This window comes from Tetrao urogallus, assembly GCF_951394365.1.
Source record: "Tetrao urogallus genome assembly, chromosome: 1".
NCBI lineage: Eukaryota > Metazoa > Chordata > Aves > Galliformes > Phasianidae > Tetrao > Tetrao urogallus.
The window spans coordinates 1,533,055-1,549,319 of NC_136813.1; the positions used below are offsets into that span (position 1 = coordinate 1,533,055).

General features: G+C 47.5%; 1 protein-coding gene across 4 annotated transcripts in view; it reads right to left on the reverse strand.

Annotated features, from left to right (window-relative positions):
* RAB6A (RAB6A, member RAS oncogene family) overlaps positions 1-16,265 on the reverse strand; it is a gene marked incomplete at its 5' end in the record, with an annotated part of 56,849 nt that overhangs the window by 9,431 nt on the left and 31,153 nt on the right. For 2 of the 4 annotated variants that reach the window (XM_079547180.1, XM_079547178.1), the window contains 5 exons: positions 3,506-3,599; positions 4,503-4,614; positions 6,764-6,869; positions 8,042-8,095; positions 11,836-11,894. In XM_079547180.1, the coding sequence (XP_079403306.1) occupies positions 3,506-3,599; positions 4,503-4,614; positions 6,764-6,869; positions 8,042-8,095; positions 11,836-11,894 (425 nt within the window). Of the gene's footprint in view, positions 1-3,505; positions 3,600-4,502; positions 4,615-6,590; positions 6,697-6,763; positions 6,870-8,041; positions 8,096-11,835; positions 11,895-16,265 lie in introns of all 4 variants that reach the window. The other 2 variants (XM_079547179.1, XM_079547181.1) reach the window with 2 other exon arrangements.

Sequence of the window (16,265 nt, forward strand, 5' to 3'; positions counted from 1 at the left end):
TCTCATTAGTACAATCCCTGAATGGCTTCAGAATAAAAACACAAGAAGGCAAAGTTTGTTCCTTCGCCACACGTTAAATGCAGCCAGCATCCATAATGGCTGCAGCAGCTTTACAAAGCACACTGTATTATGCAATGATACCTCGTGCCTGGATGGACTACAGGCATACCATGCAAGATCTGTTCTGCTCAATATCTTTATTGATATGGTCTTTATTGATCATACAATGGCCTGAGTTGCAAAGGAGCACAATGCTCATCCAGTTCCAACCCCCTGCTGTGTGCAGGGTCGCCAAAACCAGAGCTGGCTGCCCAGAGATGATCTGGATGAGGGCACTGAGTGCAGCCTCAGTATGTTTGCAGATGGCACCACGATGGGGGGAAGTACTGATCTGCACGGGGGTAGGAAGGCTCTCTACAGAAGGATCTGGACAGGCTGATTGCTGGCCTGAGGCCAATGGGATGGAGTTCAACAAGACCAAGTGCTGCACTTTGATCACAGCAACCCCAGGCAACGCTACAGGTGTGAGGCAGGGTGGCTGAGAAGAAATGGACCTGGGGGGTGTTGGCTGATGTTCGGCTGAAGCCAGCAGAGTGCCCAGGTGGCCAAGAAGACCAATGGCATCCTGGCTTGCATCAGAAACAGTGCAGCCAGCAGGAGCAGGGAGGTGACTGCCCCTCTGCACTCAGTCCTGGTGAGGCCACAGTGCAGTGCTGAGCTCAGCGTTGGGCCCCTCAGTGCCAGAAAGGCATGGAGGCCCTGCAGCGTGTCCAGAGAAGGGAGCAGAGCTGTGAGGGGTCTGCAGCACAAACCTAATGGGAAGCAGCTGAGAGAGCTGGGATTGTTCAGTCTGGAGAAGAGGAGGCTCAGGAGAGATCCTACTGCTATCTACAATTACCTGAAGGGAAGGGGTGTTGAGCTGGGGGTCAGCCTCTGCTCCTGTGTAACTAGAAATAGGATGAGAGGAACAGCCTCAAGTTGTTCCAGGGGAGGTTCAGGTTGGACATTATGAAGAATTTCTCTAAAAAGAGTGGTCAGGCATTGGAATGGGCTGCCCAGGGAGGTGTGGAGTCACCAACCCTGGAGGAGTTCAAGAAATGCTTAGATGTTGTACTGAGGGATGTGGGTTAGTGGGAAACAGGCAGATGGTTGGACTGGATCATCTTGGAGGTCTTTTCCAACCCTGGTGGTTCTGTGATGCTATGATTTTCCTCCTGACACCTCAGATCAGCAGCACACCCAGCACCACCCAGCCCCACAGCCCTGAGCTGCCCTCCAGATTTGGACACAGACATCTGGATATGTGTCAGCTATGAGAAGAGGGAGCACAGCCACATCATCATCATCATTCCTCTTCGAGAGGCAGCTGCTCTCCAGTGCACACCCCCTATTCTGTGCACAATATTCAGGATTCCAGCACCAAATCCAAGCCTTAATTACAAGGCAGCCTCTGTGTTGCAGAATGATAATTGGTGGATGCAGGAACTGAACGTTTTTCTGCTTTTCTGCTTGCTAATGCACAGAAATGCAGCACCAAGATAACACATCTAATCATTTCATTGCATAGGGAATAATTTTGCTACTAAAATACAAGTTCAAAAAATGCTTCAATAACAGACTCTTCATTCCTGTCTATAAGGTGCACCCAAAGTAATCTATAAGCCTGCTCTTAGCAACTCCTTACAAAATTCTGTACACAAACTACTGGTGAAGCTGAGCATATAAAACAAGGTCTCCTCCAATCCATCCCATTCTATGATTCCAATACAAGTATTTTCACAAATATGTGCACACACATAGGTGTGCAAGTGATTGCTCTACAGAGGTACCCAAGAATGAAGGCCCTCTCCATCCTGCAGCACTAATGGCTTCCTGCTGTAACACCCTTCATAGAATGATAGAAAGGCCTGGGTTGCAAAGGAGCTCAGTGCTCATCCAGCTCCAAGCCCTGCTGTGTGCAGGTCGCCAAGCAGCAGCCCAGGCTGCCCAGAGCCACATCCAGCCTGGCCTTGAATGCCTGCAGGGATGGGGCATCCACAGCCTCCTTGGGCAACCTGTGCCACTGCCTCACCACCCTCTGCCTCCAAAACTTCCTCCTCACATCCAACCTGAACTAAGATCTAACCTAAACTAGACTAGGCTAAGCCTGTTCTAGCATTAAATGGGGAGATTGGTGGCCCTGCATGTGGCAGGGGGGTTGGAGATTCATGATCCTTGAGGTCCCTTCCAACCCTGGCCATTCTGTGATTATGTGATAAACCTCCCCTGTCTCACTTTCAAGCCATTCCCCTTGTCCTGTCACCACCCACCCTCACACACAGCCGTTCCCCCTCCTGCTTATCTGCTCCCTTCAAGCACTGAAGGCCACCATGAGGTCTCCCTGCAGCCTTCTCTCCTCCAAGCCAAACAAGCCCAGTTCCCTCAACCTTTCCTCACAGCAGAGCTGCTCCAGCCCTCTGCTCATCTCAGTGCCTCCTCTGGACCCGCTCCAAGAGCTCCACGTCCCTCCTGTGCTGGGGGCCCCAGGCCTGGACTCAGCACTGCAGATGGGGCCTCACAAGAGCACTGAAGAAGAGGGGGACGATCACCTCCCTGTCCCTGCTGGCCGCCCCTTCAGTGTTCACAACTTCGTATGAAATACAGCAAGATGAATGAATCATAGAATCATGAAAACTCAGCTTCCCATTACACACAGAGTCAGTATGGATGTACAGCTCTGGCTCTCAGTCCATGAGCTCCCATGAAGCAGATCTGCTTACATAACAAGCCCAGACAAAATCTCTTTCATGCACACCTCAGTTCAGTCCAGTAGTGTTCACTGCTTTCACCAGTTCACTATTTGCCAAGTGATCTCCATTAACACAAGGGATAAAACATCACCTGGCATGTCTGAATGCAAAGAGCTGCTGCCCATCTCACAGCATCAAATCTAATTTTATGGCAGTTGCATCAGCTCAAAAGACATTTCCCTGCTTTCCCCAATTCAAAGGCAACTCGTTATCTATCAAAAACTAATAGCTTGAGCTATCCAAGAACATCTGCTGGCACTTTCATTACCCTCCAACAAAGCAGAGAAGGCAGTTCATGCTGTCTCACCATACAGCAGAAGCATTTTACCCAACCACTTTCCTCCTTGATTGGTTTGCCTGCATCTGTTCACTGATCAGATACAGAAGCATTCCTCAGACCTTGGTCCCCAACATTCAGACTGGTGCCTTCATTCCTTCAGCCTAAACACCCAATCTGGATCATCAGAAGTCTGGGAAGGTATAAAGGAAGACCTGTAGGTCCAAAATCATAATTCTTTTTTTTTCTAAGAGGAAAAACGTTGCAAAAGTCATTTGCTGCAAGGTCAGAAATGTTTCCAAACCTCAGCCAACAACTTCAGCTCTTGGTTTTTACATGTGGACTACCAATGTCCCTACACAAAGACTTCCTGATGCCTAAGAGCAGATCTTACTGTCACAAAGGTGCAAGGGCTGGATGCAGCCAAGGCATTACTCACCTGTTTTACATTGTATCCTGCTTTCGCACTAGTTTCAATGAACATTACATTCAGCTCTTTGGCTTTTCTTTCTCCTTCCTCAATGGACACTTGCCTGGGGAAGAGAATACACAGTTAAAAAAATAAAAACCAAACAGATGGACACCTTGAAAATTAACACTATTGCCTTTAACTCCAGGAAATGACTCCTACATTACAGTCTCAAGGCATTCAGTGGTTTTCCCTGCATACAGCTGCCACAGTTTGAGCACAGCTGAACAGCACGATCACCACAACAGCACACCTGGCTCCAAAGCAAAGCAGCTGAACGGACCGACGAGATTCCTACAAGTCCCTGTCCAGGAAGCTGTGTTATTATGCTTCAAGAAGTAGCAACTGAAAGGTTTTAATACCCAGTAACAATCATCAGTTTGCAGACTACAGAAGGACCACATGTCACCATCTCATACCGAAAGGCTTCTGCTGTTCACCCCATCCAGGCATCCCACTCACTAAGCAGTCTGCTGCAGCTGAAACTGGAGAGGACTTGGGATCAAGAGCTTCTAGATAAAAATCACGAAGCATCTCATGTGAGAGACAGAACAATTCCTAGTGGGATGTCATAAATCTGAAGCAAGGGGCACGAGTGAAGCTATTCTGAGAAAATAGGGATTTCCATCAGATACAGAACACCTCCGTGTTGTGCTTTTGCATTGCATTTTTATGACTGAAGCTGCACACCTTCTAACAAAAAGAAGTTTGCCAACTTATGCAAACACCTTGTAGTGTTCTAAAGGGGAGGATGACTTGCACCCATCATTTCTATCCCAGCAATTGGATTGAATGTCTGTGCTGTAAACCCGGGTTTGCCCAAAAGAGAGAAGTTTAAAAACCAAGACCTCTCCAGACACAGCCAGCATTTGAGAAGGAAATACGAATGTTCCTTTTCAAACAGCTGCCTTGGAGAAAGGAGCATCAGCCCAAGAAAAGCAGCTGACGTTGAGCTGTTCCTCCGTACCTCTTATCTGCTAGATCTGTTTTATTTCCCACCAGCATAATGATGACATCGCTGCCCCGTTCCGTTCTGACATCGTCGATCCATTTTGTTGTTTGCTGGAACGAGTTGACATCTAACAGAAAACAGTGGAGAGGATTATCACTGCCGAGCTTCGGCACGCACCGCAGGTAACACAGCTGGAGGTCTCAAATAGAAGCTTCTTATTTCTGGAATCGGACTAACAGGGCGATGAAGAACCAGCAAGCGAAACCCCAAAGTGCCCCACGCTCAAGTGCATGAAAGCTACAGCCCTAACTTCACCTGGGCTGGTACTTCACTCCCTGCATTGGGATTCACCTCTACATACAGAGGTGGCAGCTTCTGGACAGCCTGGGCTGCTATGAAATGTGGAGGTTGGTGGCCCTGCCTGCAGCGGGGGGGTCAGAGCTTCATGATCCTTGAGGTCCCTTCCAACCCCAACCATTCTGTGACTCTGTGATACAGAATTTGGTTTGGGCAATGTCCAAAATGAGAAGACTGATGGCTTTTTTAGTCCCCGTGTTGTTTAGTTGGACAAAAATTGAGCGTGGGGAATGGGGATCAATGTGACACTGCCCATCATTCTGCACTGCTCACCGACTGCAGGAGGGCCCCACGGCTTCTGCACTTCTCAGAAGAATTCTGAGCTCTGTGGTTCTGCACAGCTTAAGCACTTTTTATTTGCTGGGCTTAGGATTTTCCCCTCAGAACCAGCAGGGCTATATAAATACCAGCAACTCCTTTATTGCTGCAGGGTGCCCAGCAGTTTCCTGATCTCCTGCACGGAACAAGCAATGCAAATCTCATACATCCACAGGTGCTTTTTCTTAACGTGCCGCTCTTAAAAGCCAAAACATAAAGAATTTAGGAGCCTACCCTGACCTAATGAGCACGTGGATGAGAAGCTGCATCCCAGTAGGAGAAAGGAGCTGCACAGAAGCTGCCCTGGTGCTCTGCATTCACCATAGTGAGCCGAGGAGCTGCCTCAGTCAGTTCTGGTACTCAGCAAATGGGGCTCTGCCGCAGTTCTCGACAGTCATTGATTTCTTTTTAATGGCTTCTACTGCATAGTAATATATTGTGTTGCCAGACAGACAAGGCTTGATCACTTGCCAGTGTCTTCATTTGTCTCTCTGCTATTCGGTAATATTGAATTTGCCAGGTCGGTAAAAGAATAATTCAAGGTTCACAGCTAACCTGTAATTTTAGCTCCAATGAAAGTGCTATTTGTAACAATTAAAGATTTCACAGGTAAATTCCTTATTCCTGCTGTAATCTCCTAGTATTTATAAAGCAAAGGACAAGCTCTTTAGAACTGGTATCGATTCAGGCTGTTGCTCTCAGTCAGTTCAGCCCCAGAACTGAGAAATGTGCGAAGGTTTTGTTCTTCCAAAGCAAAATTCTGCTGTTGGCAAACAGGGAATGCTGTGAATTTGGGCTTTCTGAAACGGGGGGGAGGGACAGGAGGAGAAGAGTTGAGAAAAGCACTAACATTTTAGTTCACAAAAATGTACATACCTTAGTAGGAAATGAAAGAGCAATTGTTACAGGAGAAGGGCGCAGTGGTCAGTTGCATATATTGCACAGTGTGAAAGTGACTGATTGCAATGAAAATGTGATGTTAATGCAGTTCCCCCCCAGCCCACGCCCAAACCTTGGTGGTGGTGGGAGGGCAAATGGAGTGAAGCAAGCTACAGCTATCAGTGCAATGTCTAATTTGAGAATTCAGCTAACTATGAACATGATTCAGGTGTTTGAGACCAGAAGTTATCGGTGATACCGTGACCAAAAAGCAGATGGAGCAGGGCAAAGTGCAACAAGACCAGCCAGGACTCGAGACTTCAGGAAATGTGATAGGAAAGGGTTACAAAGTGAGGGAGTTGATCAGACAGTCGATACATTGCAACAGCAGTGATCAGGTGGCTAGCTTAAAACCGGACTAGGGTAAAAGAAAACAATTTTTTCCATGCCAGAATGAAGAACAAGCACGTGATTGTGATAGGACATGCAAAGCTAGGCTAAAGGATGAAAGGGGCAGAGTATTAGAAATGCAGAATTCCCCCCACTCACTTGTGATATCATAAACAACAACTGCAACAGTGGAGTCACGAATGTAGCTAGGAATCAAGCTCCTGAACCGTTCTTGACCTGCTGTGTCCCATAATTGCAACCGTACCTAACAAAATCAGTCAAACAAGCAAGAAAAATAAGAAAAAAGGTCAAACCCAGTGCAATATACCTACTTGTGATATCGTAAACTACTACAGCAGCAGCAGAGTCACGGATGTAACTGGGAATGAGGCTACGGAAACGTTCCTGACCCGCAGTATCCCACAGCTGCAACCTGATCTGTGGGTGGGAGAAAATTAAAAAAGCCAAACTGCCACTAAAAATCAAAAGAGTCAAGAATTGTCACTTTTTGAAAAAGCTAACGAAAAATATGAACTCATGCAGGAGGTGACTGGGGACCGGGAGCAGCAGCAAACTGTCCTCTCCTTTATAGCAACCTCTCCCAAGCACCTGCGGTCGCCAAGCTGGTGTGTGTGCACCTATCTCAGCCCTTTCTGCTGTCTTTTCTTTGCAAAAATGCTTTCCTTCCTGAAGGGGAGAAATAGGAGCGTTCAGCTGGTGGAAGGATGCTGTGCTTGTAAGGGAAAAACCACCAGCTGCTGTCAAAGCATTGGAGAAGCTACTGGGGTGAATGTTTCAGGAAGGATAAAACGCTGGTTATCACTGCACCAGGTTTTACACATTAAAGTACCATGCACACAGATGAGGTTTAATGTCTCTTACCATCAAGGCTCTGAAAGGAAAGGCAGGATGTACCGAAAGCAACATGTATGGAAAGATGTGCAAGGGCCAGCTCTGCTATGGAAACAATATCTCATCCCTGGAGCGTTGTTGATGCAATCACATTTGCTGTGGGTTTATACAACACCATGCTTCTGCAGCACTGAACAACCTGCTCCTGCAAGCAGCTCAGTGGCTGAATTTCTTAACGAAGAATCTGAACTAATTTTAAACCACAGGCTTGCTTCCAGAGAGCAGTGATTTCATTTCAGGAACCAGAGCTGCACCAAGCTAAGCAACCAGCACCACGTGTGGGTTCCTGCTGGAGGTAACACTGAGCTGGCTGATAGGTTATAGGGAGCTAGCTAAGAACTGGCAACGTTGTGAGGGATAAAACACAGATTGCCAAAACAGAATGGCTTAACTGTGGCTCCCTTCCCCAAACTCCTACCCTTATGCACCCCTCTCTCAAACTATCCCTCCGAGTTTTCTCCAGTAAGGATGCCAACACAGCATCTTCTGCCATTCACAAAATGGCCCTCAGGAGCCAACTGATGATCTCCCATTTGCCAGACAGGGAAGGAAGCTTTTCTCACAGCACCTATCAGGCTGGAAGCAGCCAGGAGATGAGGGCTCAGGCTGTACTTCCTAGTCATCTCAGAACTGTGCACCATCACAACAGATGCTGACCCTCATTCCTTCTGCACAGAGAGAACAAAAGTCTTACTCACTGTTCGATCCTCCAAATACATGGTTTTCGATAAGAAGTCAATGCCAATTGTGGCCTGCAGGAAAAGAAAGAAAGAATCAAGAACATTTCAAATAAAACACCCAAACAACTGCAGTGACTGTCAGGATTAACATTACTGCCAAACTGCAGCAGATCTGCAAGAAAAATACGTTGGGTTTTCTTACCAGGACAAAGCCCCACAGGCAATTCAATGAGACGTTCCCTGGATAGAACCCATAACCAGCACAGCATCTTAAAGCTCAAGAAGTTGTTAACCTTCCTCTCAATTTATGCTCGCCAGCAGCCCATGAAGTCATACAGGTATCAGCAAGGACTTCTGTGCACAGAGGGCCACAATCTACGTTAGCATCCATCAGCAGAATCAGGGATCTTCACTTTGAGCCCATTTCCTTAAGGCTAAGGTGGACAGCTTCACTTCTGCTGCAGCACAACAGCGCACGCATGCACACAGCCCAGCAATCACTGAGGTGCAGCTAATGCTAAAGCTCAGCTCAGCACAACTGCACCTGAACTGCTGGAGAGCTGGGAGCTTTGTGCAGAATATCCTCACGTGTTTAAGGAAAGAGGAAAGCACTACTGAGTGCCATCCAGAACTGCTTCTTAAAGACCTTCACCCCATTTTTCAGGGCTGTATTGAGGGAGCAAATCCGAGCCCCATCAGTTTGGTTGCATTAGGGACACAACCAAGGCAATCTGCTCAGGCTACAGGGCTGCCCAGCAGCACACCAAGCACCTCGAGCAGCTGCACCCTCAGCAGAGCCTTCGTGATGACCCAAATAAATGGATTTAAAGGAGAAAGGCAAAAATAATAGGGCAAAGAGGCGTGCTGCTTCTTCCCTGCTTTCCCATGCTGGTACTTGTGCTGGAGAGCCTGTTCTACTGTAATGATCTACATCATGAGACTTCCATTACACTCTCACTAATAATTAATGTATTGTATTCTGCCAGATAATTTAGGTGGTAAGAATAGAGAACAGAGCCAGTCAGCCTGCCTGCCTGAAAGTAATATATGAAAACCAGTTGCAAATTAAGAAAAAAAAACAGATCTGAATTTCTATTTGCAGCTACACGTTACCCACAAGAAAGCAAGCTTACTTAGCTGGATCAGGAGAGCACTTTTAAGAACCAGAGATCCATACACAAATGATAAAAACTGGTGGGTCCCAACGTGGCCACCCAGTGATTTTCACCTGTCATCATGGACTGTGACATTGCCCACTGAGAGAAATGATACTGAGGTGGGTATGAGAATCCATCAGAGCCTGATGTGACAACATGCTCCCCTGCTGCCTTCATCTTCTATCATTTGAGTAGAGTAACTCTCTGAAGATTGCCACAAAGGTGCTTCTGCTTCCTCTTGTGCCTGTTTGATTCACCTCTGCAGAAGAAAGGCTACAGAAACCCTAAGATCTTACCCTAGATATGCTCAGGATCCCATTCTGGATGACAAGCTCTCAGCTCCTCTGAGCTCTCAGAGCTGCACAGCCTGAGATCTGCTCAGCTCCTCCTGCAGGAGTCCTGCAGCCTCAGTCTCCTTGTGCTCACAACATGGGAGGTGCAGCACAAAGGCCAGGCACAAACCTTATTTTAGATCCTGGCAACGAAAATGTTTAAGAATCACACATTGTAACTTACAGCCAAGTGTGTCTGTCCACCTGTATTGTCCTGACCCCACCACAAGGATACAGAGAAGCAGCAGCAGATGGCGAGGGGGGGATTCAGGCACTCTGTATCCCAGACTTTAACTAAAATAAGTAAGCTAAAAACAGCCATTTTGTCACAGTTCTGACAAAAAGGAGGAGAAAAGCGCAGGGAATCTTCACAGATCAGCTGTACGGAACTCAATGCCATCCTCCCTGCTCTTCCTCCAAGAGGCTGAAGCTGAAGGGAAGCGTGGTTTGTAATCTTCCTCTTGCATAACACACAGAGTCTTCCTGTTTGCCAACGCTGCTCCTTCATTATGCATCACACTCAGTGCCACAGAACAAGGGAAACCTCTCCCACCATAGAGGAATCACTGCTGGTGAAACAGACAGCACTGTTTTATTCCAGGTGCTTGGGTTTGACACAGCAGTGCAGGTTCTTGGTTTGCTCACAAATGCTGCTTTCATGCAAACTGCTTTTTAACAAGCAATGGGCAGCAGCTGAATTCCTCTTATCAAGCAGCAAGAAAAAAAAAAAAGAAGGAATGTTCAGCACAGATTCTCCCAAACCGCACCTTTCTATTTTTACCAGCTGAACACCACAAGCCCTGCTCAAATGATAGCTTGTGGCAGCTCTCAGAAAACATGCATTCAAAATTCATCTGAAATGTCCAGAAAGAGCAAATCATTCAGCAGCTGAGCCCCAGCTGCAGCTCACCACGTACACGCTTTGACACGCAGTGCCATGCACGTATTTGGCTTGGACAGGCCTCTATCAAACCCTGGGAATCAAGGAAGGCATATTCTGGCTTGGCATTACACGTCATTTGATTTTGGCTGGTTCTTATGACTAATTCTCTCTTCCAGCTGTGTCAAAACAGGGCATGGTTCCCTGTATTTCAGGAGAATGGGGGTCTCTGGATGAATGAGACCACCCCAACTACATTAACACACACAACAAGCCCGCATCGCTGACAGCTAAACTGAAGCTACCTTCTAAACCCTTAACATTCCTTACTGGTTCAAGGCCCAATCATTCATTTCGTAATCATTTCCTATGTAATGTTAGACCAGCTTCCCATTGAGACTGCTGTGCTACCATAACGCACTGAGGGCCAAACCTCCTCAAACAGAACTAGGACGCAGGCGCTGCAGAGAGGAGCAGTCCTGAAAGAAAAACACTGTGGGGGGAAGAAAAAAAAGCAGATTAAATAAAAGGATGGCATTCACATGTCCATGTAATTACAGCAGGGAGGATTTGAAAGGATGTTTGCTCCCGTGGGAGCAATGATGTGTATTCCAGCCCTCCTACACCACAGAAGCTTTGCTTCTCCTATCATTAAGTGAGAACTCGCATCTCATTGTGACCAACTCACAGAGCAGCAATGTGGAATCACTGATGAGGCAGGAAGGGAATCATTAACAGGGAAAGACATTTAATCAAGAGATACTTGAATAGACATTAAGTAACAGAAAAATCACAGCTTTTTTTGTATTTTTTTCCCCATTACCTTCTCCTCCCACCTCCCTAAACAACCCTTCACATTTGTCAGGGAACAGATTTTCTCAGCTCAGCGAAGGCAGAACATCACCAAGCACAACCAAGTTGTGAAGCACGCTGTGGCTTAGAGAAGACCCACTTCAGTTTATGAAACTGAATCGCTTTTGTAGCTTGCCACCTTTTCAGGCTCATCCTACAGTGTGGGAGTGGATAACAATGACCGTTCCCCTGGCATTTAGAAAGCCTGCACAGCATCCTAAAGCACTCAGAGCCTACAGCTCGGCTTTCTGCCTCTTCTTTTTTAAGGAACAGCGTGCCTACTCCGTTCTCCGTGAGATCTGCAATGGTCTGGAAGCAAATGGTGAAAAACCTGGCAGACTTACAGCTGCTGTCACTTACGTGTACCTAAGAGGTCCATCCTTTGTAACTACAGCTCACCCTGCTGCGAGCTGCAGATAAGCCATTCCAGCAGACATACACTGAAATGCCATTCTGAAAGGTTATTAAAATATAAAGCTTCAGGATGTAACAGCTAAGAATGTGGTCTGTGTACTATTCTCCATTGCAGCCCAATGGATTCTGCCTGCAATGAAGAGGCCTTATTGAAGACAACAAGAGGGATTCATTTACCTGGTAGGTGTTGTCAAAGCTGTCATACATGAACCTGGTGATCAAGGAAGTCTTCCCCACTACAAGGAGACAAAAATAAAGCAACACAGATTAGAGGAACGATGCCAACGCAAGTTTTAAGCAAGTTCAGTATGAGAAGACAAGACTGAAGAGCATTACTGCTGAGATGTCTACCACGTGCACACAGTGCCTGCAAGCAAGCTTCACCCTTTGACAGTGCACTCACTGCACCTTTCTGCATAGGCAGGCTCATAAACTGTTCCAGTGCCACTAATGCTGCTGGTTGCAGCTCAGGACCAGTGGATCCAGCTGGCTGTGCAGCAGCAGGAAGGCATTGCAGCATCTGCAGATGCACTTGGGAGCCAAACACTCAGGCACAGAGTGTTCCATAGGTCCTGCTGCAGCATTGCAACTCCTCTATCTGCAGCTTAGCTTCAACAGGTCAAACCTCATGTGTGGCAAATTGCATCCAGGTTCTCATTTCACAAGCAGAAACTAGACAAGCTGTGTGTATAGCACCTATAAAGCTGTGGATATGGTACTGCCAAGCTCCAGCCAGGTATCAGACTGCCTTGAAGCTCCTGTTAATTGCTTTGTAAGGAAAAGGAGATTACATTTCAAAACAATCATCATCACAGTGGTTACCTACTCCACTTTGTGGGATCAACACAGCTGAGCTTAGACAGAGCCCAACTCACACCCAGTGCAGAACTCCTTCCTGCTCAGTGCCACCTTCACCTGAGCAGACCTGTAGGAACTGAACACCTGAAGCTGCCTTGGTGTCGAAATGCCTTTCACTGGAGGTAGATCACTTAGGAAACAGCTGGATTTACTCAACAATCAATTGCCTCCAGCTGTTTTCTCCCAATCCCTTTGCAGCTGTGATTTGCCATCTCCCAGCACAGGTAAGGAGCACTGCAACACTGCAGGAGAGTTAAACGAACTGGAACCCAGCAGAGAACTTTTGGGAAAAGACTCCAAAGTCACAATTTGAATTCCTAGGTGAATTCTTTGCACATTTCCCTCCGTGGGCATCATGAGGCTTCCCACAAAGCTAAAAACTGTCTTTGTAGAGACAGAGCAAACATGCCTTGGACCGATAATTCTTCCAAAGCAATGCATCTAGGATGAGAGGAATCTTGAATTCACCACTCAGCTCTGCCCTGGGGTGTCCAACAGAAGCACAATCTGCTGCAGGACCAGCAGGCTGATGAGAAAAGCCAATGGGTTGGGCTGCAGCACATCCCATGAACACTCATATTGAAACAACTGCTTTGACCAACATTTGGATGGAGTTCCTTAACGTCCTTCAGCCCCATGACATTTCTGCCCAAACAGACCAGGCTTCTCCCTTACACAGCATGTCAGCAGCCACCACACCACACCAGAATGAAGAGCAGCTGCTTACAGGTTGAATTCCACTGTGATAAGTGAACAGTCACCAAATATATAGCAAAATCACCTTGCTTAAAAGATGCCTGTGGATGTGAAAGCTCACAGTTCCCAGTGTATTTATAATTCAGAGGGGGGGAAGGGGGAAGGGGGGAAAGGGGGAAGGGGGAAGGGGGAAGGGGGAAGGGGGAAGGGGGAAGCGGGAAGCCTTCCTCTTGCAGCCAGCTGCAGAACTCACTGGTCCCTATTTCCCCTTGGCAGAGCACCAAGGAGGGACCAACAAGCCACGTCTTTTTGCTTTTGGAGATGAGCCCCTAGGATGAGTTCTATTTTTGTATCATTTCTATTTGGAACTTCATAATGGAGAGCTGAACTCCTGGGCATGGCCTTTTATTTTCATTTGAGAATGCTGCCAAAAAAAAAAAAAAAAAGAAGCACTGATTTGCAGACAGAATCTGCAGGAGAACCCGAATCCCATTCTGTTACAGATTTTGCCTTGCTATCTCTCCTGCCTCACTGGTTCCATGTTTATTAAATTGACAAAAGGCATTAATCTGGGAGTGATTGCAAGCAAGCTGGAGGACAGAATCAGAATTCAAAACTGGCTTTAAAATATGGAGAAGGGACCTGAAGTGGAAAATGAAGCTCAGCAGGGAGAAGCAGCACAATACACTCAGACAAGAATACCTGGCTGCCTAAAACTGACTGCAAGCACCTGGGGAAGCAAAGTGGGGGCTACACCCAAGGCAGAAGACAAGGAAGCCTTCAGCATCCATTGGGTGCTCCTACGTCAATTTGAGCTCTTGGAAGAATTTCAACACACAAACGTGTCCAGGGCAGCATTAAATCAGCAGTGCAGTAGCACACGACATCATGGAGCCCAGATCTTCCTGGTATGTGTTAACACATCCCTGGAGGAATAAAGGTGGGGGAGGAACAGGATGAATGTGGTTGTACCTCTGTGCAGGCTGAGGCTGGAGCAGAGGGAGCTGCTGCTGGAGGCACCCAGGGTTGTGTTAGAGGAAAAAATCAGTGATTTGGGAGCTGGGAAAGGTTCCTTTGGCAATAAGAAGACCTCAGACTGCATGGATTATACAGAATGAGGAGATGGACGGCACAGAAAGATCTTAGCACTAAAAGTAGGTGGTCTTCCAGCCTCTTTCTTTCTGCAGATTAAGAGCCTTCCAATATTTGAAAGGAGCATACAAACAGGAGGGGGAACGGCTGTGTGTGAGGGTGAATGGTGACAGGACAAGGGGAATGGTTTTAAAGTGAGACAGGGGAGGTTTGGGTTGGAGATGGGGAGGGCCCTTAAACACCACCTCATTCCAACACCCAAAAACCTCCCAAGGATAAACCAGGCTGTCTGAAACACAGGAAGGACGTGGAGCTCTGGAAGCGGGTCCAGAGGAGGCACTGAGATGAGCAGAGGGCTGGAGCAGCTCTGCTGTGAGGAAAGCCTGAGGGAACTGGGCTTGTTTGGCTTGGAGAAGAGAAGGCTGCAGGGAGACCTCATGGTGGCCTTCAGTGCTTGAAGGGAGCGGATAAACAGGAGGGGGAACGGCTATGTGTGAGGGTGGGTGGTGACAGGACAAGGGGAATGGCTTGAAAGTGAGACAGGGGAGGTTTGGGTTGGATGTGAGGAGGAAGTTTTGGAGCCAGAGGGTGGTGAGGCACTGGCACAGGTTGCCCTAGGAGGCTGTGGATGCCCCATCCCTGCAGGCATTCAAGGCCAGGCTGGATGTGGCTCTGGGCAGCCTGGGCTGCTGCTTGGCGACCTGCACACAGCAGGGCTTGGAGCTGGATGAGCGCTGTGCTCCTCTGCAACCCAGGGCATCCTGTGATTCTGTGATCCCACCAGCAAAGCCCAAGGTCCTATTAGAGAAGGCATGCAATTTTAAAGCACATCAAAATCTGAAAGAAGCTGTTCAGATGGGCAGTGGATGCTCTGCTCCTCGGAGTGCAGAGCTGGTGATGTCACTCTGCTGCAGGAACTCAGACACAAAGCATTCAAGAATGTTTGGAAGCAATGAGAAGCTGAGAAAATCAGTGATTAACCTACAAACCATTTGTTCCAGCACTGCACCTCGACATCAAGCCTGGAAACTTTTCTAAGCAGCCAGCTAAACACCAGCAGCACCGTAGGTTTCATTAAAATCAGTTTCTGTTCCTTTAAGCTTCTGATGTAATGAGAAGAAAGCCTGCATTACCCAGCTCTAATCACACAGCTGTGCCTCACACACCATTGCTTAAGTGCACAGATCATCAGCACACAGCCCTGCGTGGAAAAGCAAGCAGTGCTGACAACCCGGTGGGAGCAGAGAGAAAAGTGTTGTGCTGTTCAAGGCAGAAAGCACAGGCGTTCCTCTGCCCTCACTGTGATAAAGAGCCATGCTTTAGTATCTAATGGAACAGAAAGCAAGCTGCTGTTCTGCTGTATGAAAAGAGGAGACTCCTGAAAGGAAAGGTTTGGTGGCTGGTTAGCACACAGATGAGACGCCCAGTATCTTTCTAAATCAACAACTGAACGAGTGACAGCAAACAGCAAAGCATCGAAGACACATAATTGAGTTAAAAGATGGGAACTTGTGAAGCTTCTGCCTGTGAAATTGCCATTAACTACAGGGGCCCAAACTCAAAGCCCTCAGCAGCTAATTGAGTCAACCTGATCGATACTCTTTGTCTGCGAGCCCTGAGCCACTGCCTAGCACTTATAGCAGAAAGCATTCATTTGCAAGATGAAATCAATACGTTAATCTCACAGTTCCAGCAACTGTGATCTGACAGCAGCACTGGGAGAGATTTCAAGGTCATCCATCCTATTCTTGAGAGCACTGTGCTGCTTTTGGGGCCTTGCGTGCCGGAGGTTTGCGTGTCCATCCCCAACACTGTTAATGATGCTGATAAATAGAGGGTACCAGCAATTCCTCTGTGCCACAGCTTGCTGCTCTTGGCACTCCAAGCAGTAACGAGTCACTGGGGAGGCCCTCACAGGAGCCAGGGATGAAGAACCATTAGGTACAGCGCATTGCTCCACG